This window comes from Acromyrmex echinatior, chromosome 3 (assembly GCF_024713525.1).
Source record: "Acromyrmex echinatior isolate Ae372 chromosome 3, ASM2471352v2, whole genome shotgun sequence".
NCBI lineage: Eukaryota > Metazoa > Arthropoda > Insecta > Hymenoptera > Formicidae > Acromyrmex > Acromyrmex echinatior.
Window position 1 is genome coordinate 8870124 of NC_141854.1, and position 20937 is coordinate 8891060.

At 32.6% G+C, this 20937-nt stretch overlaps 6 protein-coding genes across 9 annotated transcripts in view; 2 read left to right on the forward strand and 4 right to left on the reverse strand.

The window, feature by feature from the left end:
• Orp8 (Oxysterol-binding protein-related protein 8) overlaps window positions 1-1781 on the forward strand; it is a 16535-nt gene extending 14754 nt beyond the window's left edge. The window contains exon 16 of the mRNA XM_087404082.1: window positions 1691-1781. Coding sequence (XP_087260208.1) covers window positions 1691-1700 — 10 coding nt within the window. The 3' untranslated portion in view covers window positions 1701-1781. The remainder of the gene's footprint in view (window positions 1-1690) is intronic.
• Window positions 1403-5427, reverse strand: ast (single-strand DNA endonuclease protein asteroid). Its single transcript, XM_011056577.2, has 3 exons — window positions 5099-5427; window positions 4852-5017; window positions 1403-4726 (listed from the first exon to the last, which is right to left on the reverse strand). The coding sequence occupies exon 3, from the start codon at window positions 4696-4698 to the stop codon at window positions 2395-2397; it is 2304 nt and encodes a 767-aa protein (XP_011054879.1). The 5' UTR covers window positions 4699-4726; window positions 4852-5017; window positions 5099-5427; the 3' UTR covers window positions 1403-2394.
• A 1060-nt stretch (window positions 5428-6487) lies between these two features.
• Window positions 6488-9400, reverse strand: Ccs (copper chaperone for superoxide dismutase). Of its 4 annotated transcripts, none has more exons than XM_087404101.1 (7): window positions 8902-9252; window positions 8626-8824; window positions 8016-8205; window positions 7881-7947; window positions 7380-7561; window positions 7177-7295; window positions 6488-6854 (listed from the first exon to the last, which is right to left on the reverse strand). In XM_087404101.1, exons 1-7 carry the CDS (start codon window positions 8914-8916, stop codon window positions 6844-6846), a joined length of 783 nt encoding a protein of 260 aa, XP_087260227.1. In that variant the 5' UTR covers window positions 8917-9252; the 3' UTR covers window positions 6488-6843. The 4 variants fall into 4 exon arrangements, with proteins under 4 accessions (XP_087260227.1, XP_011054876.1, XP_011054874.1 ...); XM_011056574.2 differs by having other exon boundaries at window positions 7168-7295; XM_011056572.2 differs by lacking the exon at window positions 6488-6854 and adding an exon at window positions 9261-9400 and having other exon boundaries at window positions 6862-7295; window positions 8902-9127.
• Window positions 9401-9612: 212 nt separating this feature from the next.
• LOC105146373 (uncharacterized) lies at window positions 9613-14337 on the forward strand. The gene is made up of 6 exons (XM_011056576.2): window positions 9613-9841; window positions 9973-10049; window positions 10313-10394; window positions 10527-10734; window positions 10893-12097; window positions 12425-14337. The coding sequence occupies exons 1-6, from the start codon at window positions 9782-9784 to the stop codon at window positions 12632-12634; spliced, it is 1842 nt and encodes a 613-aa protein (XP_011054878.1). The 5' UTR covers window positions 9613-9781; the 3' UTR covers window positions 12635-14337.
• LOC105146369 (protein O-glucosyltransferase 2) lies at window positions 13893-16506 on the reverse strand. The gene is made up of 7 exons (XM_011056567.2): window positions 16343-16506; window positions 15795-16006; window positions 15525-15736; window positions 15212-15456; window positions 14905-15139; window positions 14278-14577; window positions 13893-14199 (listed from the first exon to the last, which is right to left on the reverse strand). Exons 1-7 carry the CDS (start codon window positions 16504-16506, stop codon window positions 14080-14082), a joined length of 1488 nt encoding a protein of 495 aa, XP_011054869.1. The 3' UTR covers window positions 13893-14079.
• On the reverse strand, window positions 16339-20895 carry Sec6 (Exocyst complex component Sec6). The gene is made up of 3 exons (XM_087404086.1): window positions 17466-20895; window positions 17130-17218; window positions 16339-16575 (listed from the first exon to the last, which is right to left on the reverse strand). Exon 1 carries the CDS (start codon window positions 20758-20760, stop codon window positions 18502-18504), a length of 2259 nt encoding a protein of 752 aa, XP_087260212.1. The 5' UTR covers window positions 20761-20895; the 3' UTR covers window positions 16339-16575; window positions 17130-17218; window positions 17466-18501.
• Between the last annotated feature and the right edge of the window lie 42 nt (window positions 20896-20937).

Consider the following 20937-nt stretch of genomic DNA (forward strand, 5'->3'; position numbering starts at 1 on the left):
CGATGACGACGCACGAGCGGGGCACCCTTCAACATCGCGTGTCGATGAGAACATTCAACGTGTTCACGATTTGGTGAAGGCAGACCGTCGAATTACCACTAGAATGATGCAGAAAAACTTGGAATAAGTAATGGTAGTGTTCAGACAATTTTAAAAGAAAATTTAAACATGTGGAAGCTGTGTGCAAAAATTGTTCCAAAAGTTTTGCCTGATGAGCAAAAACAAAGACGTGTTGACTGTTGCAATGACTGGATCGAAAATGCCCAAGATTCAAATTTTCTCAAAAGAGTGATAACTGGAGACGAATCCTGGATTTATGATCCTGAAACAAAAAGGCAGAGTGAAGAGTGGAAGCACCATGGTTCACCTCACACCAAAAAAGCGCGCAAGAGTCATTCAAAAATCAAGACTTGCTCATAGTTTTTTTCGATATTCGTGGATTTTTCATTATGAATATGTTCCAAAAGATAAATCTATTAATGCAAAATTCTATGTTGAAGTTTTAAAGCATCTGTGTGAACATAGACGACGTATACGACCCGAATTCTGGGCGGAGAATGCATGGATTCTGCATCAGACAATGCACCTTCGCACACTGCGTTCGTTACGCGCGAGTTTTTGGTCAAAAAAAATATCACTACCATAGATCACCCTCCCTATTTACCTTCCCTAGCACCGTGTAATTTTTACCTGTTTCCTAAAAGAAAAAAATATCATGTGGGGTGAACATTTTGTGACTGTTGATTCCATAAAACGAGAAACGACGAAGCTCTTAAAGGAATTACTAACAAAGGAAGATATGCAATACTGCTTTCAGGAATGAAAAAAGCGTTGGTCCAAGTGTATTCTGTCAAGGGGAGAGTACTTCAGAGGTGACACATCCCCGTTACAGAATAATTTAATTTGGATTTTTGATAAACCGAATGCACGAACTTTTTGTACACACCTTGTATGATTATTTTTTACAAATAAAATAGTTTCGTATATATATATATATATATATTAGGTGTTGGAATTAATTCGTAGCGTTTTTAATGAAAGAATGTTATTTATTTCACATGAGCATTAAAAAATACATTAATGAAAGTACTTCCCATCACTTGTAAAACGCTACGAATTAATTCCAACACCTAATATATATATATATATATATATATATATATATATATATATATTCAATTTTCTTAATTTCATCGATTTTAATTCAAAGGTATAAAAATACCCACCATAGTGGAATTAGAAATCATGATCTAATTCCATCATGGTAAAAACAACGAAATAAATGTATACATGTGTATTATAAAAATTGTCAATTACATCCAGAACAAAATGTCAAAATTATTTATGTCAAAATAACATAGTTATCGAATCAATGCTACTAATATAAATTAAAAATTGTAAGTTCAAATATCACAAAATTTTATTTGTTCGATGATATATACACATACGTCAACAATAAATTCTTAGACTTTTTACCAGAAAGATATTTATTTACGATTTTATTATATAACATAATAACAAATCTGAATTATAACATATTTATATTTTTTTATTATAAATCTTGATTGATTTATTTTAATATTTTATTGTAATGAAAGTATATAAACATAGATATAACATTTTTTCTTATTTTATTTTGTGCATGTACGTTCAATTAGAATAAAATATACAAAGCTTATTTTATATTCAGATGGAAGTGATCCCGATAACTCCGCAGATGCTACGTACAGCCGTAAAAGAATTGCAAAAACGTCAATTGTTTGTTAAATTAAAAAATTTAAGAGATCATATACAGAGATATTATCCAGTTGAAACCGATTTAGAAATTCTCGAGCAAGAATTACAAGAAAAACTGAAGTATGCTGTTTGCGTTGGACTGATCGCTAAATATGGAGATGACCAATATTGTATACCAACTTTACGAGAAGAAGCTAATGCTGTTAAAACAGCGATTAGCGCATTCTGGGAAATATATAAAAACGTAACACAATACGTCAACGTTTCTTTTACGTCAACATTTTATTTTTTATGCGACAAAATGCAGCTAACCAATAAAGATCCTTTTATTAATTTAGAACTATCAATTGCTTAATAAGAGAAAGAAAGAATCAGGTATTCCATCGCTACCCCATCAGACACAAAACAAGTATATAAATTCCTCTAAGAATGATGAAACTGATAGCAGTGAAGATTCAGATTTTTTCTGATCTATTTTTTTTAGACATTTTTTTTTTACGATCTGAAATTTATATATATATATATAAATATATATATAAATATATATATATATTTGATGTATAAAAATAATATCTATATAAATTATATAAATTTATGAAATATATAAATAGTAGTAAAGACGCAATTACGCAATTTAATTATAATACAATAAAAGGCCTAATGCCGTATGGTACCAAGTACAGAAAATGAATTGTTTACATCGTAAAATTCTTCGCTGGTGCTTTCTTGTGGTGGATTTTCTTCTTCATGATTTTCTTCGTGTGAAATACATTTCTTTTTTTTATATCTTTTTACTTTTTGCTTCTTACAACTATCGACTTTATTTTCCAGTGCAGTATTAAACAAAAGTTTGACTTTTAATAAAAGTATGTTAAATAGACGCGATAAACTCGGGGAATCTTGCAAAATTAAATTAATATAAGCTTCAACATTGTCACGTTTTTTAAAATTGCTACATAAATTATATAATAATGTACCATTGAATACATTAGCAACTCTAGTTGATTCATAAGGATATCCCAATAATGCATTTAAGTTCATGCTATGCCTCAAACAATTTTGAAACTCTGCAAAACCATGAACAATTGTGATATTAAATTTTTTCGGTTGCAAATGCAGTTTTTGATCTACTTCAAAATTGGATATAAAGAATGGAGCTGCAATTAAGCAGTCGTTAGCATCAACTTCGCGAATGGCATCTGCAAGTGTAGCATCAATTGAATACTGTGGTTGATAATTTCTCATTCTTCTTTCGTGTCGAATATTGTCTACAGTTCTATTAAATCTCTGATAGAATTTGTTTAAGATTCTATAAAACCCTATATTACAATCTATTAAGTTAAATAACAAAGCAAATAATAAAGAATATACATGACAATTGAATTTAGATGGTTCCTCTTGTTGATCAATCCAATACTTCATGGTGACAATATATAACATCCAAATTGATGGAATTTCATTCATATGTTTTGCATTAAAGATTGTCAAAGTGGTATTTAAAATTTCTCTTCTGATGACAATGGATACTTCTCTTAAATTGAGTAAAGGAGGTAGTTTACAACCAAATATATTGTCGCTATACTCCAATTGATAACGCTTTATTTTCTTATTTTCATCTCTGGTAATATATTCCATATTGAACTTCCTTCCTTGAACTCCTGATATCAATAATCCATAAATAACACCTATAATTTTTAAACTTACAACAATAGATGAACTGCAGGAAGAATCTTCAATTTGTGCAGGACAAACATATAACTTCCTTATTATTAAATCTATAAAATAGGAAGGAAATCTACTTTGTTTAAATTCATTAATAAACCACTGAGGTAAATTGTCAACCAAAGATTCATTAGAAATCAACTTCTTTTCTTCAAGTATGTTTGTTATTTCTCTGTCTTCTATTTCCTCCCCATCACTTAGCTCTGTATCATTTGTTCTTTCGTCAATAAATGTCAAATTATATATATCTCCTTCAAATTTATAAATCTTGGACATATTCTGCATATTTGCCCTCGAAAAGATTTCTGCAGGAATATTTAGCGTATGTAATACACTCAATGGTGCATTGATATAACTATTTATTACCGTTTCTATTGTATTTAAAACATGTTTACGTTCTTGTTTTCGTAATCTTCTTAGTATTCCTATAACAGCTTCATTTAAACTGCGTCTTCGTAGCCAATCAAATGTCATGTCTATACGTCGTTGTTGTTCATTGTTATATCTCCTCCTTCCTGATCGTGGCAGATCACGGAAGAAGTTTTTAAACATATGCCGCTTCACATAATCATTTCCTAGTAATACTGCTGCTAAGGGCAATAAAGACTGGTTTAATCCATAATAAACTTGGAAAAGTTTATCAACACAATAAATTTTACAGCGTTTTATGTAACCCCTGCCTGTCGGATTAGGCACTATGTCAGTTTCCAATGTATTGAATGGTATGTATAACGATCCATAAATATAGAAATCAGAATCATAACTCAATACAGGACAATTGAGAATGCGTGCTATCGCAGCTATGGTATTGTCTGCTTCAAATATACACTGCGCATATCTAATGCCTTTTTCTTTCATGATATCTTTGAAGACCTCTCTCATAAGTAAAGGAAGAAATTTGGTCCGGTGCTGAGAAGATAAAGTATAACTTGATGCAATCTCAATCTTCTGTTTAGTTCGAGATATAACTGTTTTCAACTTCTTGTCTTCACAACCACCATCAATCAAAACTAGTGGAGTGATGTTGCATCTTAGGAGTTTATCGAAAAAATCTCTCACACAATGCGCATACTTGTCATAATCACCACCAAAAGCACAATTACATCTCGCATACCAAGTATATAATTGACAACACACACTATTGCCGTCAATTACTAAATAACTGTCATGTAGAGCGTAATATTCGAGATAACGCTCTGAATCATTCGATATATACGTTGTTAGTCCAGGGATACCCATTCTAAAAGTTAATTTTCTTCAGGAAAAGCTATAAATAAAAACTTTATTCAATGAGTTTCTATAAGATAATAAGCATTGATATTTTTAACATTTCTCAAAACTCTTTTTTAGTACTTTATGTAATTAGCTTCCTTATTTTCACTTATTACTTACAATGTGTTTATTTGAGTTTATTTATTTTCTTCTTCTTCTTGCTTAATGGCTTCTGTCTCCATTTATTTATGAATCTAACTTTTATGAAAGAAAATTAGAAAAGAATATGCTCGTTCGGTGGTAACCCAATGGAGTTCCAAAACTTGATTCTGTTAATTCCGAGTATCTGGGGGTTAATTACAAAAGTGAGCAAACTCATTAGAGTAATTCATAATTTAGAGTAATTCATAATTTAATTGGTCAATACCTAGTAATCATTCCTCACTTGTAATTTTCACCTCCTCTCAAAATCTATAATCAATCCCTTGGCCTAGTTTCTATCGAGGGTTTAAACCGAGTATTCCCCTGTTACAATCGAACGACAACGGAATGCTCGACTGTAATTGATTGGTTTTTACATTCTGATCCGGATTAAACCCTCGGTGGAAACTAGACCACTGGTCACCGTGGGCTGCGTTCAGCAGAGCATTTATTTTGCAACTGTTGGAAGTTTTTCTTTGCGCTGATTGGGTAATGCTTTTAGATCAAGAGGAATGATCCTCAGCAGACAATGGCTTAATCCGAGGGTTTAATCCGAATCAGAATGTAAGAACTAATCAACTGCAGTCGAGCATTCCCCTGTCGTTTGACTGACAGGGGAATACTCGACTATAATTGGTTAGTTCTTACATTTTGATCCGGATTAAACCTTCGGTGGAAACTATGCCATTGTTGTGTTCTGCTGAATACTGTCATTGCATATATGTCGGCGAATCTGTCCGGCGATTTTGTCCAGCGAAATTGTCCGGCGAAATTGTCATGATTTTGTTCGAAAATCACCGGACAAATTAAAATTAATTATAAATAACTATAAATTAGAATTAATTATCGGATTAAATATCGGCTTAAACTTTTTATATGCATATGCAAAAATGACGAATTTATAAAAAAAAATTTTAGAAAATTGAATTTGTTATGAATATGACTCTTATTTCAAGTTAAAAAAATTTATATACAATATATATATATATATTGTATATAAATTTTTTATCCATATATATATATATATATATATTAGGTGTTGGAATTAATTCGTAGCGTTTTTAATGAAAGAATGTTATTTATTTCACATGAGCATTAAAAAATACATTAATGAAAGTACTTCCCATCACTTGTAAAACGCTACGAATTAATTCCAACACCTAATATATATATATATATATATATATGGATAAATATATACATAAGAGATTTACTTATGTGCTACTGTGCGCCTTCCAACAAGCGACACAGTGCGACACAGTGATTATGTCATCTTTGTTTAATAGGCAAATAATAGGGATGTAATAATCTATTGTAATCACACCGTATCAGGATGCTGTTTCATTTGTGCATTTTGTCGTACGACAAATGTGTACAGAACAGAGAATGTACAGTACTCGGATCTCTATCCCATAATCAATCAACAGACTTGAAAAATTTGTTGTACCATGAAATATCATGGTACTTCATGATATTTCATTATTTTTTTTGCCTGATTTTTTTTTTGCTTGTTGAAAGGCACACACTGTTGTCAAAAGTTAGAGCATTTCTAAACTCTCTTTGAAAAGAAAATTTCATCAATTTTATTTATTAATATTATAAATATACAAAAATGTACATTGTTCTAATAACAAATTTTATTTTAATAGTGTACATTCAAAAATAAAATAATTATTTTCAAAATAACATAATTATATGTGTAAAGAATTATGGTTTCGTGTAAAATTACGGTGTCCCAAACTTTTGAGAGGTAGTGTGTATGTTAGATACACACACAGAACAATGATAAAGTACATAAAGCAGCATATGATATAATTAATTTAATAGAAATCTGTACATATATACAGAGACTAGAGATATCTATATATTTTTTAAAAATATTTTTAAAATAATATATTTCTTTTTAAACGTAAGTTATCTTAAACGTGGAATGCATTTTTTGTTAGACTAATCGCGCTGTCTTCATGTTAGTTACAAATTTGCTGAAAAAAAAATTAATAAAATAAATTACTTTATATAATCAAATTATTATCACGAAATTGATATTATAAGATTATATTGATAAATTACTTTAAAAAGTTCTAATTCTCATCAATTCTTACATAATGACTTAATAAAAAATATAAAAGATTAAAAAAAAATCTTTTTCTTTCATCTTGCCTTTTTTTCCTTCCAAATAAATAAAAAAATTCTAATAATTGATATTGTACAATAAATCTTATAGCATAAACGTTGTAGCTAAATAAATATCAGACTTTCAAATTAACGTGCATATTTTCTCATTTGATTCTGTACTTTTTGTACCATGGTTATTCGTAAGCGCCCGATCTCTCTCGTCCCATATAGTAAGGCCGTCGCATGCGCAAATCTTCTTTGTATTTTGAAACAATCCGGATGATCTAGCTATAATACCGCAAGCCAATCTGTGAAGAAAAATTTATAATGTAAAATAATAAACAAACTATCACAAATTATCACAAACTTTGACAATAAGAATCATTTCGTACCTAGCTCCGCTATTTCCATTTATCTTGGACTCTGGATTATTACCTCTTCCAAGATCATCTGGATCCTTAGTAATAATGAGAGATCTGCCAATGACGTCGGATATCTTAAGAAACTTGTCTATCTTCCGAAAAGCAGCTCTGCCAGAAGTGTCAGCTAGAACATTGCCAAGATCACCAACATGCTGTAATGGCAAATAATAAAATTGTTAAAATACCATAAAATTTAACCTTTACCGTGCAAATGGGGGTAATTTTTCAGTCCAGGTTATGAATATTTTGAAAACAAGTGGATGCGAGTGCGCCCAATAAAATATTTAAACAAATAGTCATCTTCATTTATAGTTAAGAAAACTACATGAACTTTTTAATATTTTTTAAAATCATTTAATTCATTAAAAAAAACATGCTAGATATCAATGACCCATGTTTACACTAAATGGGTACTACAAAAACGTTTACACAAGCGTACACAGCAAGCGTTAAGAATTTGTTTAAATTTACCCTTTTGGACAAATCATTTTCGGGGCTACCGTGTGGTGAATTATTTGGATTAAAATGTTCGCCTACGCTGTAATAAAAATACAATTTATTCAAAGTGTCAACCCAAGTATTTACTTTTGCAAGTTTTTTTTTTACCTTTCACAACCATTAGATATATCACCGCATTCATGTACATGCATACCGTGCTCACCAGCAGTCAAACCATCAATTGTACCATCTATGATACATCCCTCTGAAGTTTCTGCAAATCTTATAACCCCTCTGATCAGATTACCTATGCTGTATCCTGAATTTCCACCCAACATCACCACAGCACTTGATCCATCTGTAAAAGATAAGTATCTAATATTAATAATTACAAGTATATGTTAATTTCTAAGATCCACATATACATGTGTGTCTAAATATATGTATATTAAATCTCTTTGTTTTTATACTTTACATATTGTGTGTGTGTGTGTATATATATATATATATATATATATATATATATATATATATTCAATACATAAAGTATAAATGTAAAGTATATATTTAATGTATAGAACATAAAAAACATTCAGAACAAGTTTTTAAATCGTCTTTTTCAATACAATATTTCTTTTTTATTTCTGACAATCCTAAAAATATACTTATCCTTCAGAAATCATGAATGAAACAGAAAAAATTGTTATAATATATATCGGATAATACATTATATATATATATATATATATATATATATATATAACAAAATTATTTAAACCTCCGTATCCCTTCAACACTGCCTGTCTTCCAGTTCTTTCGATTCTTTCTTGTATGATGGAATAAGGTAGGTTTGTTTCAAGAGTAATAGTGCCACGTTCTAACGATATATCAACATTCCGGATGTCCTCCAGATCTGCTATACTCTTAGAAATTGCATTAACGCATTTCTCGCATGTCATATGTACTGCGAATTCAATCTGTAAAAATAACATATTATAAATTTGACAATATTTCTTTTTTCTGCCAATAATGAGATAAAAGTTAATTTACTTACTTTCGTTGAAGCCATTTGGACGCGGTATTCTTATACCAACGTTGATCAACGTAATAAACAATGATAAAGCAAATTTCTTTATACAATTATACGATCATCAGTCATGTTTCATATTCAGTTTATCTTTTATCTCTTTCTTTCTAATTTGTTATCAATTTTCTAGCAACAAGATCTCCAACAGTTTATTATTTGGCACATCAGGATCTGTTCGCCTTACTTGAAATTCCTAAAAATTTGCACTTAAAATGAGATAGATATATCATATGGTCAAAATTGACAAATATCAATTAGCGTCAATTTTGATTCTTTTTGTCATTGATGATTGAAACGACTGGCTTGAGCGACTCGTGGAAATGTACCTTAATATCAAAGGAACCGAAGCCACAAGCTCGGATATCTGCCGTTGGTGGCGTTGCTCTCCCAAGCCTTCTGTTTCTCTCGCGTACTATCCAATCTCTTGTCTTACTTAACTCCGAAACTGCATACACTTCACGAGGTAATTGACGATAATTGCCACACGCGTCAACTACGTTACGACAAAAATGCGTTATACGTACCAATACGCACGACTAGTTTGTGGTTAGCGTACATATATATACATATTTATATATATCTCGTGTGTACACAACAAGCGGATTGAGTTTGAAAAAGATTTCTGCGTCGTTCCCGTCGGTCCCGCGCGAGTAATCTCGTGCTTCGGACACCGCGGGAACATATTTGGGAAATACGACGAAGATGGACGTACCGCGCTCCTTTGAGATATTTCCAGATAGCTCTTCGCAATAGCGCGACGTGACGAAAGATTACTCTCCTCAATTACCGGTCTTTCTCGGTGAAAGCTCTTTAACGTTGAAACGATTCGTGAGTTGTCGCTTCGAAAATGTCCGTGACCTTTGCACAACGCGGTAGGCCACCTCCAAATCCTGCTCAGATACAAAAGGTAAAGTTGATTGCAGCTTTACAAAAAAAATTATGGTTATTATTACTAGGCCATTTATAACTGAAAGCTGAAACATGAAACATGTTTAAAGATGTAAGTATATAACTATGTATATATATGTGTTTTTTTAGATGCTCGATGAGAATAGCCAGCTTATACAAATGATTCAAGAGTATCAAAACAAAGGCAAAGCACAGGAATGTGTACAGTAAGTAATCAGTGCAATGATTTTGTTTCTTAATATTTCAACGTGTATTATGTGTCTCCTTTTTTATTTCATTGAGAAACGTTTCTTGTGGAATGATATTGTGTAGCAAAAATTAAAAATTTTTTTTTTTATTATTATTGAGATGATAGTCTTAATCTCATACTAAGTTATTTTTCAGTTATATATATCAAGTGTATATCTAAGAGGATTGTTCAATAACTTTTGTTAAGTCAATTTATAAACTTATTAATTTTACCTTTTAGATACCAGCAAATGCTACATCGCAACTTGGTATATTTAGCGTCTATCGCTGATGTAAATCAGAATCTTCAGACTTTATTACCTGTAAGTAGCAGATCCAATAGAATAAACAATATAAAACATAATAAAGTACATTTAATTCAACAAAAACTGTTAAGTTGAATAAAATTTTTATAAAGAATTGCAAAATTGAATTAATTATCTTTTGGTTTCAAGCTACCTCAAGGTATTCCTAATGGTCCTCAACATGGTATGATGAATCCACAAGGGCTTCCAAGTGGTCCAGGTGGTGCAACTGGTCCTGGAGGAGAAATGCCACCAAATACGCAGTCAACAATACCAATGTCGACTTTTAATCAAGGCCAACCAATGGCGCAAGGTTATCGTGGGCCTGTAATGCCTGGCCAAGGACCTACCATAAATAGTATGTTATATTCCAATTTGAATTTTCTATCAAGAGAAATCTTATTCTAATTTAAATTTATATTAAATTATAATTACATGTCAATTTAAAAAAATCTGAAGCATAATTATAACTAACTCTATAGATTATTAGACATTTTAATCTTTTAATATTTATAGGACCTCCAACTGCACCAGGTCCACAGCAATATAGAGGTCCACAAGGTTATCCTCAGCAACCTTCTCAACAAGGTTATCCTGCTCAATACACTGGTCAGAATCCTGGTTCAAACTACCAAGGTCCACAAGGATCTGCATACACTCCGGGTCAACCAAATCAATATGTACCTCCAAACGCTTCTCAACAGCAAGGATATAATGCAGCAACGCAGCCAAATTATGGTCCTCCAACTACAGTAAACAGTTATGGTCCACAACCAGGTGGTTATCCACCACCAGGCACAGCTCAGCCACCTTCAGGATATGGACCACCGCCGCCAAATCAACAAGGCTATCCACCTTCAAATGCCTCACAACAGAATTTCTCATCAGGTAGTCAACAACAACAACCAGGACAATACGGCAGTCCTAGTCCACAACCAAATTATCAGCAGCCTCCGTCCCAAGCGCCACCTCAAAACGCATACGCTGCTGGACAACCCGGAAGTTATCCCCCTCCTTCCTCACAGACATACGCGAACAATGTCCCACCGCAAAATTATCCACCACCTCCAACAACTAGCGCGACTCAACCTCCACAACCTGGATCGCAGCAAAATGCGGGTCCGCAGCCCAATTATGTTAGCCAACCAAGTCCAGGTCCTGGCGCGACACAGTACGGTCCTGCCTCTACATCTCCGCCATTTAGCACCTCCTCCGCGAGCAGCAATACTTATGCCCAAAGTAGTCAGCCGACAAGCACACCATCTGCTTCGACGCAGACATATCCGCCGAATAGCGGTCCGCCACCAACATCGCAGGGCGGAAACTATGCACCCCCAGTGCCACCGACACCCTCTGGATATCCCGTTCATCAAACACCACATCCGACGTCGCATCCCCCGCATCCACCGCCACCGCACACTCAATCACCACATCAACCACCGCACACTCCGCATCAACCACCTCATCAACCAACTCATCAATCATCCCATCAACCACCGCATCAATCACCGCACCAGCCACCGCAACAATCTCAGCAACAGTCGCAAACAGCTCCGCAGACACAACAGCAACCGTCTCAGAGTCCAGCTCCGAGTGGATTTCAACCTCCATCTGGTCCACCACAAGGTCCCGCTCCACCACCAGGCCCTCAACAACAACCTGCCTATGGGCCGACTACTACGCAGACATATGTTCCACCGACTCCAGGAGGACAACCACAGGTATTGTTCGAGTAACTTGACTATATTGACATAGATGATTAGTTTTGAATTTATTGTTTCATGGCAATTGTGTAATGCGTGCGTGCGTGCGTGCCTGCCTGCGTGTATGTGTGTGCGCGCGCGCGCGCGCGCACTGTGTGTGTGTGAAATTTTATAGTTTTTATAATCTTATACAATTTTTTATGTATAATAAGAACACTTTATCTTCTCTGTCTTAAATTATTTGTGTTTGAAAATATCTATGAAAAATTATAATACATGTAGAAGAAGATAAAACATAAATTTATTACTAATATTGAAAATTATTGAGAGCATTCTGAATTGCAGATTTATAGTCCTCATCCACCACAAGGAGGACAACACTATGGGCATCCTCAATATCCTCCTCAAAGTTATCCTCCACCGCCTGCAGGGCAAGGATATCCACAATATCCACCACGACCACCTGGTGGCCACATGCCTCCTCCACCTGGACCACAAGGACCTCCTCCACCTAATCAATATGGAGGTTATGGTTATCAACCACCCACACAATAAATACATCAATAACTCCCAAATTTACATAAAATTTAGATTATTACGGATATTGAAAATATTTTTGTTTACATTTTTAGTTATTTTACTATGAGTATTTTCATAATGTAAATACTTCACAATATTTATTTAGGTATTATGAATATCTATATTATATAATATTCATAATATTTAAGTATTTTGAATATATGAATAGTTTAGAATATTCTCTCAACAAAGAATGAGATTAGAATTAAAAAATAATTATGTAAAGAACTTAATTTAATTTAATCTTATGCATTAGATTGATAATAAGAAAAAATTTAGGACAAAATTATATATAAATTATAGATGATGTTCCATGAAAGGACTATTCGTTGGATTTACATTGTTTACAATTCTTTTAACAATCTTCAGTATTTATATACATATATTTTTCCATATGTGGTGATATAAATAATTTATGTATAATTTTGTTTTACATTATGTTCGTATATACTATGTCAGAGTAATAAATATTATTATTATTATTATTATTAGATATAGATCTTGGAAATAAATATGCCAAAATATTCCAAATGGCTTTTAACTCTTGTGGCGAAATTTCTAATACGAAAAACATAAATTATAGCACATAAGAACATTTAGGTTTTTGTATAATTTGTTTTATTTTTACAAATTAGAAAATAGTATTGATATTTGTCACAGACTTACTTTATTAAATTTCTTCATTAAATTTTTTACATTTACTTTTGTTATTTTTGCTTATATTAAAGATGATAAAAATTCTATTTTTATCACAAATATATATGTAATTTTTTATTAAGCATAAACAAATTGAAAGTCATAGAAATTGAAAGAATTATGTAACTATATATGCAATGGTACAAATACCATATAGGAGTATATATATGAATGTTTATTCTTTATTTGTAGGTACTACTCTTAATTGAGAGATAAGGAAATATTTAATTTCCGAAATGAATATGAATATAAATTTTCCATATTAAATATTATTTGCAGTAGAATTCGCGATACAATTGAAGAGAGAATATCACAAATCTCGCCACGCCTTGTATTTATCCCATAAATATTTTTTGAAAAAGATGTTGATAATTGTACAAATGACGTATCTTATTCAAGTTCTTGCGACATAACATTAGATTAAATAAACAAAAAAATATAAAAATATATAAAATGATATATATAGAAAAATAGCTGAGACAGGTTGTATAATACAAGCATTGTAAAAGAGAAGATTATTAAATATTAGACAACTATCTTGTTTTTCAAGTTCAGGCTTATGTTTCTTTTTATTTTTGACATAAACAATTAGCTATAAAATCTTAGTAAACAGATTGTGCATTTTTGTGCACCTATAATAGATGATACATGTATGGTAATGTGTTAAATTTTCATTATATAAATAAATCATAGAAAAAAATGATGTTAAAAAAAATTGTTCAAAACTACAATTCCTCTCGAAGGTTTAAATTTTTAAAATGACATTGACAAGAATGACTAGGTTGTGGTACTTCTTCCATGTTATTTAATACTTCAACTTTACTCTTTAAGCGTTTACTCCATTCCTGAAATATAAAAAATTATATTATTTGACAAAGATATATATCCAAGAAAAATATATAAAATAAAACTTTTTCCCATACATGAAATAAAACTGTATAGTAACATAATATATCACGTGGTAATAAATTATCCCTGGTAAATTGTCTGGCAGATTTAACAATTCTCAATCCATCCTCATCATGCTCCTTTGCCCACATAATCTTTTCGACAAGGTCCGACAGATCGCTTTTCACAGGTACATAATGTAATCCAGATGTAAGATCTTTATAAAAAAATTCATAATACTTGGATTCTTGCTTAAACACCAAAGAATCTCCAGCAAGTAAATATGGGAATCGATAAGCTGCTACTGTGCCATCAATATTCAATTGATATTTGTACTATGAAAAAAAATCAATATAAAAAAACTGCCAATGTGAATAAAATTTTATTTTTTTCTAATAATAAACGTTATGTTACATATTATCTATATTTTTTAAAGCTTGTATGTAGCACAATTTCAAAGTTAACATGTATCTTGAAGAACAAAAAAAATTCGATGATATCACAGAAAGTGATTCAAATTTTATGGATAGGCTTTGTGTTTATATCAGATGACACGAGATTGGGATAATGTAATTACAATATTTCTAAAAGTATATGTAATTTCGAAAATGTTCATTAAACTTGTTTTATTGTTAGCTCTATTTATTTACTTTTATATTTACCTTAAAAAAATTAAAAAATGACACATGATTTTGTGCAGGTCCGTATTTATCTATTTCGTCCCTAAAGAAGAAGAAATTAGTAATGGATACATTGAAGAGTTCTGGATGTTTTCTTGAAATATCTATTAAGTCAAGGCGTTCCCTTCTAGCATCACGTCCACGCCAAAATAATTGCTCAGTCTTATGCTCCCATGGCAGTCCATTACCTTGTACGGAGAGTGTGTCTAACATTACCCTGTTTTTTTAGGCATATCATTGCAAATAAAACAATAACTTAAATTGTTAGCATTATTGAAGCATGTTATACCTTCCCATCGCTTCCAGAGATGATTCTGTGATGTCGTATGTAGGCATAACAATATCTTTCGTACTTTCAGATCCGCACCATGAAAAAATAGGATAAAGCGGTCCCGAATCAGGAACAAGTGGCCAGTCGCCCAAATTCACGAAGAATTCAATATCTGGTAGCATCACTTTGCGTGTAAGTGATAGCAATATAGCATCCATAAATATTTTGAAGCCAACATATTGGCCGTAACATTGTCTGTAAATCTAGTTTAATCTAGAATCAACATTTATGAATAATCATAAATTATAAATCGACATAAAATGATATTTACTCTGTTAGATTTCAATACATAATGACAAATGCTGACACTGGTTGGTCGATCATATCTTTTGATAATGCTTTGACGTATTTTATCAAAATCAATATTTGAAAATGGAGACAAATCATGATGTATTTGAGTGTAATTTTGTTGACACTGATAATGATCCAACCAGTTAGTGATTGATGGATTCGGGCAGTAACATTCTTCTTCATAAACAGGACCTAAAGACAGTTTTTGTCAGATTATATAAAATTCTAAAATAAACAAAGATATTTATACCTTTGATCTCTGAATGAGATACTAGTAACTCTTTTCCTTTGATTTTCACTTTAATTTTAACATTAAAACAGGTATTAAAAACTTTGTAGCGTATAATAAAACTTCCATCTTTGCAGTCAAAGATTTGAGTCCATATGCGGCATGATGCACCATTAAGGGATTGTCCATATACTTGCCCAACGATTATATTTTCACTAGGAGATTTTGTTAAACTAGAAATATAATATAATATAATATAATATAACACTATCCTACACATTATGCATTAAATAACTTAGAAATATTATTTGCAAATATATTTATAATTTGCTTTCAGAAGCTGAAATCATTTCAGCTTTTATTATCCTCTATATATATATATATATATATATATATATATATATATATATAGAGAGAGAGAGAGAGAGAGAGAGAGAGTATAAATCTCAGAATATTATATAAAAATAATTCCTTCTTGAGTTTTTTCAATAAATACTGTCCATCATTTTCATAAATCTTGAATATTCTTGTTTCATTATCGATTTATAAAATTGCTTGATAATACTAACTTCCTTCCATGCGAGTCGACCAGTTGCAAAAAAAAATATCTTGCACGCATAGTAATTTCTGCTGGTTTCAATCCTGGGCCCCAAATAATTGTTTTCAGTGGATCTATGTCAGCGTTTCTTGCTCCCGTACATATAAACAACACTAAGAATGTTGCCAGCCTCATACTTGTTGCAAATATTTAAGAAAACACAATAATGTATATTCTCTCGCCTTAATTAACACAGTGTCTTTGCTACTGGAAAAAAAATTGATAATTCATTTTTTTTTTCTAAAGTGATCACAACTTAATTGATGACAATTTAGAGTTCTCCATACATTCAGGAATTTTTATGTACACTTCAAAATTTTTTAGAATTTCTGTATAATTTAAAAATTTATAGATTTTTCCAAAATATTTATATCAATTGATATCTTTTTCAAAAGTGCTAAAAAAAAATCAAATTTTTTGTCTGGAATTCTTTATATATTGTGTGAATTCTGAAATATTCTACGATTTCTTATTCTATATAATTTCTGCAGAAAATTTACGAAATCTGGAAAAGTTTAAAATATTTTTTAGAAATCTTCATAAATTTGAAATTTGAAAAATTTTTGAAAATGAGATATAAAAATTTTTTACCGAGAAAAGGTTATGATATATATATATATATATATATATATATATATATATATATATCATATTTTCCTGTGAAATTGACATTTTAATTATCTATATGCACAAAGACAGATCTTAATGCAATGATTCATTATACCATCGTGCTTATTTTTTTCGAACTCATTATTTACCTGAAGTCCTAAATGTAAACAACTGTTTGAATTATTGTTTTGCAACTATCAAAAGTTCTCTTCGATGAGATAGGATTATTCCTCTAGATCTAAAATTATAATCCAATTAGCGTGAAAGAAACTTCTAATAGTTTTCCCAAACGTAAGACGGGGAGCACAGACTCTTAGGCCGGAAACAGACTATTCATTGAAGATTGAGATTAAAGATTAAAGATTGAAATTCACCAATAAGGACAAAGAAAAGAAGCTTTTGGTTCCTTTTCTTCTGATTGGTCAAACTTCATTCTTTTAATCTTCAATCTCATTTTTCAATGCGTAGTCTGATTCCGGTCTTACATAACACATAGCCCATAATGCATAAGAAAATGAATCAATCAAAGTCCTTTATTTCTTTCCTTTCCATGAAATAAAGGACTCTGGTGATGTTCTTATGCTTTATGTTTTATACGTTATACAAGAGTCTATGCTCCCCGCTTAAACATTCTGCTGAAGCAATCATTTATCGCAATTTCGTAATCGATAACTGTCAATCGAATCCGCCTTTGATAGTTAAAAATATAGTTAAAAAATTCACATTTTATAGTTAAAAAGTTCACATTTATTTACAAGCATGTAGGCATGCTACAAAAAAATTCGTTCACATATTAAACACAATTTCTATTCGATATTTCTACGAAATTCCTTGAAATTTAATAATTTATTGCATACTTTTATACAGTGCTAAACAAGAAAACTATAAATTACAAATAATTAAACAATATCACGAAATTACTTCTTGCACAGATTTATATCTTTGCGATCTCAGAATAATGTTTTAGTTGTTACAGGAATGAATCGTTAGATGTAACGGTTTTAGGTTAGCAGAAAAGAAAATTTGCTGGCAAGTTATGGCTAATACTGGAGTAATACATTTTTAAATTTAAAAACTTAATAATTTTCATATTTCATATATTGTATATATTATATTCATATATATAATACCAATGAATATTATACAATTTAGTTTCGATCAGGTTATATTCTTACATAAATATTTTATATAAATAAAGTGTTGAGTTTTTATATGTATAAATCGCAGAATTATAAGAACTATATATAATTAAATGTCAACAAATTTGTACAAATATTGGTTTTTTAATTTATCTATTGATCAATTGCATTATGCACAAATGTAGCTTTTATAAAGTAAAGTTACATTTGCGCATAATGTGATTAATTATTCAATCGATGAATTAAAATACTTATATTACAGCATTATATTACATCATTCGCTATTGAATAAAAGAAACATTTGATTTACAAGAATGGCGTGGTCCTACATAGAAGAACCATTTATGTTCCATATTTTTGCTTCATACAGATTCTTCCAATCTCAAGGTTTCCAGCCGAGGAAGCTGTCCTGTATAACTATCTGCTTGAATATACTATTTGTTATAGATTGTACAGGCTTCCGATTTCGTTGAGCCTCCATGATGTACGAGACCTTTCCTCGAGCTTCTGCTCGCGATATGTCGCCCCTCAGGCCAAGCAATCTGATGAGATGATCCTCTGTCATGTCGGGATACTTTTCGACCAACGAGTGTAAATCAAGAGAGAGTATCTCCGCATCCTCGCACCTGAGCACCTCAGCGAGACGTTTTATTATCTCAAATGGCGAATTGAAATTCCCAACCTTTGGCGCGATTCTGTCGAAGAAGTTTTTCAGTTTGTCTGCCTCTGTCATTATCTTTGATGTGCACGTTAGACACTCGTCATAGGTCTTTAGGGAGATCTTCCTCTGTAACATCGCGGATATGTAACGCTTCGCAATGAGATTCTGCGCTTCAGTGATGACATACTCGAAGTTCTTGGGACTCAAGTGATTGTAATCTTGAAAGTAATCCTCCAAAGTGACGCAGATGGTCTCCACCGGAATGGGCGATGATAACCACTTGGGCGTGATTAAATCCTGGAAGTGCAGCTCCAGATCCAGGAAAGATTCTTGCAGTAAAATAGCTGCGGCTTCGTTTCTTAGGTATTGATAATTCGCCAAGAGACTCTCGACTTTCACTGTGATGTCACCGATAGTATTGGGTACCCAATAAAGCTGCTTCATCTGCTGCGCCAACTCGGTAAATTGTATGCAATTATTAACTATCGTGATCATATGATGAGTGAAATAAGGTACCTGGCTTCTGTCTTCAAAATGCTTCGTTTTAAATTCTAATATTGCTTGTCTATACATAGATCCATATTTGATCACCTGCTCAATACACAGAATCAAGGCTTGCGCCGTTAAGTCAGAGCTGATGGTTTTTGCAACTTGAAGATTTTGATCGATCATTTGGAATATGATAACAGGAGCGGCGGTGTGGTAATATAGTTCCTGGGTGCTGCTGTCAGGCAGGATACCACTCCTCCAATCAAGCTTCTCTGTTTCCAGCGTTTTTCTCATCCAATCCTCATAATTCTGACACATATTTCGCAAATACTTTTCCTGAAGATCGTTTATCATCTCAGAACTAAGTAGTGGACCTATATCAGATGTATCAATATTTAATTCAGGATGTTGCATCAATTCTGGCCCTGTATAAGTATTCATAATCCACGCTAATAAAGAAACATATTCGTTTCCTTCCAGTCCACCGGCAATTATGTCTTTTAAGTGCTGGGACAGACTTGTATGATACATTTTAACAAAAGTTCTTACTATATTGTACGAGGGTGGAAAGCAAGGTTCGCACAAAGTTTTAACCACGCTCAAATCCTCAAGGATCAGAAGTCTCGTAAGTTCCAGGTACCTCACAAGCCACATTTTGTTGTCAGCTCTCTCCTCCACCTGAGTTCCCTCGATTCTGTTGGCAACTAACTTTTCCAACACCTTCATTGCCATCTCCTTCCATCTCTTGGGTCTACCTGGCGCCATAAATCCACTCTGCTTGTGCCTTTGAATGGCAAACTGATCTGCTTTTTCCTCCCTCTCTATAATTCTTAAAGGTGTCACTATGACAGTAGATTCCTTCCTGACTGTGTTCAAAGTACGACCTAGCACCAGTCTTATTTGCTTCTCCATAAGCTGTGAAAGTAATTCCACGTCCTCGAAATAAGCCTTCAGCATAACCGTGTCGGCTGGCGATTGATTCGGTAATTTATGAAGCTCGTACAACAATTCGTCCCTGGAAGTTTCGAGATCCATCAGACTCTGATGCGCATGCAACAGCTTACCTTCGTTTATCCACTGTTTCGTCTTCTCCACGCTCTCGGGGACAGTGAATATATGCTTCAGATTTTCCTTTGCAATGACATATTGAGAATAACGCATGTTCTCTTCCTGCACTGCCTGTAGCCTGGAGCTGAGCTTCAGAACTGAGCTGAACAGCTGGTTAATATGATCCAGGTCGTCCTTGGTAGTAGCGATAGCTTCCAGAGAGCTCTGCAACTGCTCGAAGCCGACTCTGACTCCGTCCAATTGGCTTTGCATCGCGGTTTTCAGCATAGTCTCGACGGAGGCCTTCTTTCTAGCGATCCGCCGTTTGTACATGTCAATCTTTTCCAGCTGGCCCGGCCGCTGCAGGAGGTTCGCAACGTACTTCGTGCCCCTGGCAACCGCCTCTTCCTCCAGCTTCTGCAGATCTTCCGCGTTCGTCGTCATTTTCGCCAATTGTGATCAATATCAACCAAATATTGGAACTCTGGATCTCAAGAAGAAGATCTCAAATACATGTACAATGACAGCATAGTGACACTGTGTAACTAATGACAATCGAATCAGATCGAATTATCCTCTAGGAATATTTCATGAAAATGAGAAAACAGCTGGAGGAAGATC

What these genes read in the sequence shown, in the direction of transcription:
- Sec6 (XM_087404086.1), bottom strand. Translation starts at nt 20,760, where the DNA reads ATGACGACGAACGCGGAAGATCTGCAGAAGCTGGAGGAAGAGGCGGTT.
- LOC105146373 (XM_011056576.2), top strand. Translation starts at nt 9,782, where the DNA reads ATGTCCGTGACCTTTGCACAACGCGGTAGGCCACCTCCAAATCCTGCT. An exon ending in ATCTTCAGACTTTATTACCT is followed by an intron (nt 10,395 to 10,526) that starts GTAAGTAGCAGA and finishes TTTGGTTTCAAG; the next exon opens with CTACCTCAAGGTATTCCTAA. An exon ending in CTCCAGGAGGACAACCACAG is followed by an intron (nt 12,098 to 12,424) that starts GTATTGTTCGAG and finishes TCTGAATTGCAG; the next exon opens with ATTTATAGTCCTCATCCACC.
- ast (XM_011056577.2), bottom strand. Translation starts at nt 4,698, where the DNA reads ATGGGTATCCCTGGACTAACAACGTATATATCGAATGATTCAGAGCGT.
- LOC105146369 (XM_011056567.2), bottom strand. Translation starts at nt 16,506, where the DNA reads ATGAGGCTGGCAACATTCTTAGTGTTGTTTATATGTACGGGAGCAAGA. An exon ending in GTCGACTCGCATGGAAGGAA is followed by an intron (nt 16,007 to 16,342) that starts GTTAGTATTATC and finishes TTATATTTCTAG; the next exon opens with TTTAACAAAATCTCCTAGTG. An exon ending in TCTCTGGAAGCGATGGGAAG is followed by an intron (nt 15,140 to 15,211) that starts GTATAACATGCT and finishes CTAAAAAAACAG; the next exon opens with GGTAATGTTAGACACACTCT.
- Ccs (XM_011056572.2), bottom strand. An exon ending in ATATCTAATGGTTGTGAAAG is followed by an intron (nt 7,948 to 8,015) that starts GTAAAAAAAAAA and finishes TTTTTATTACAG; the next exon opens with CGTAGGCGAACATTTTAATC. An exon ending in AATGGAAATAGCGGAGCTAG is followed by an intron (nt 7,296 to 7,379) that starts GTACGAAATGAT and finishes TTTTCTTCACAG; the next exon opens with ATTGGCTTGCGGTATTATAG.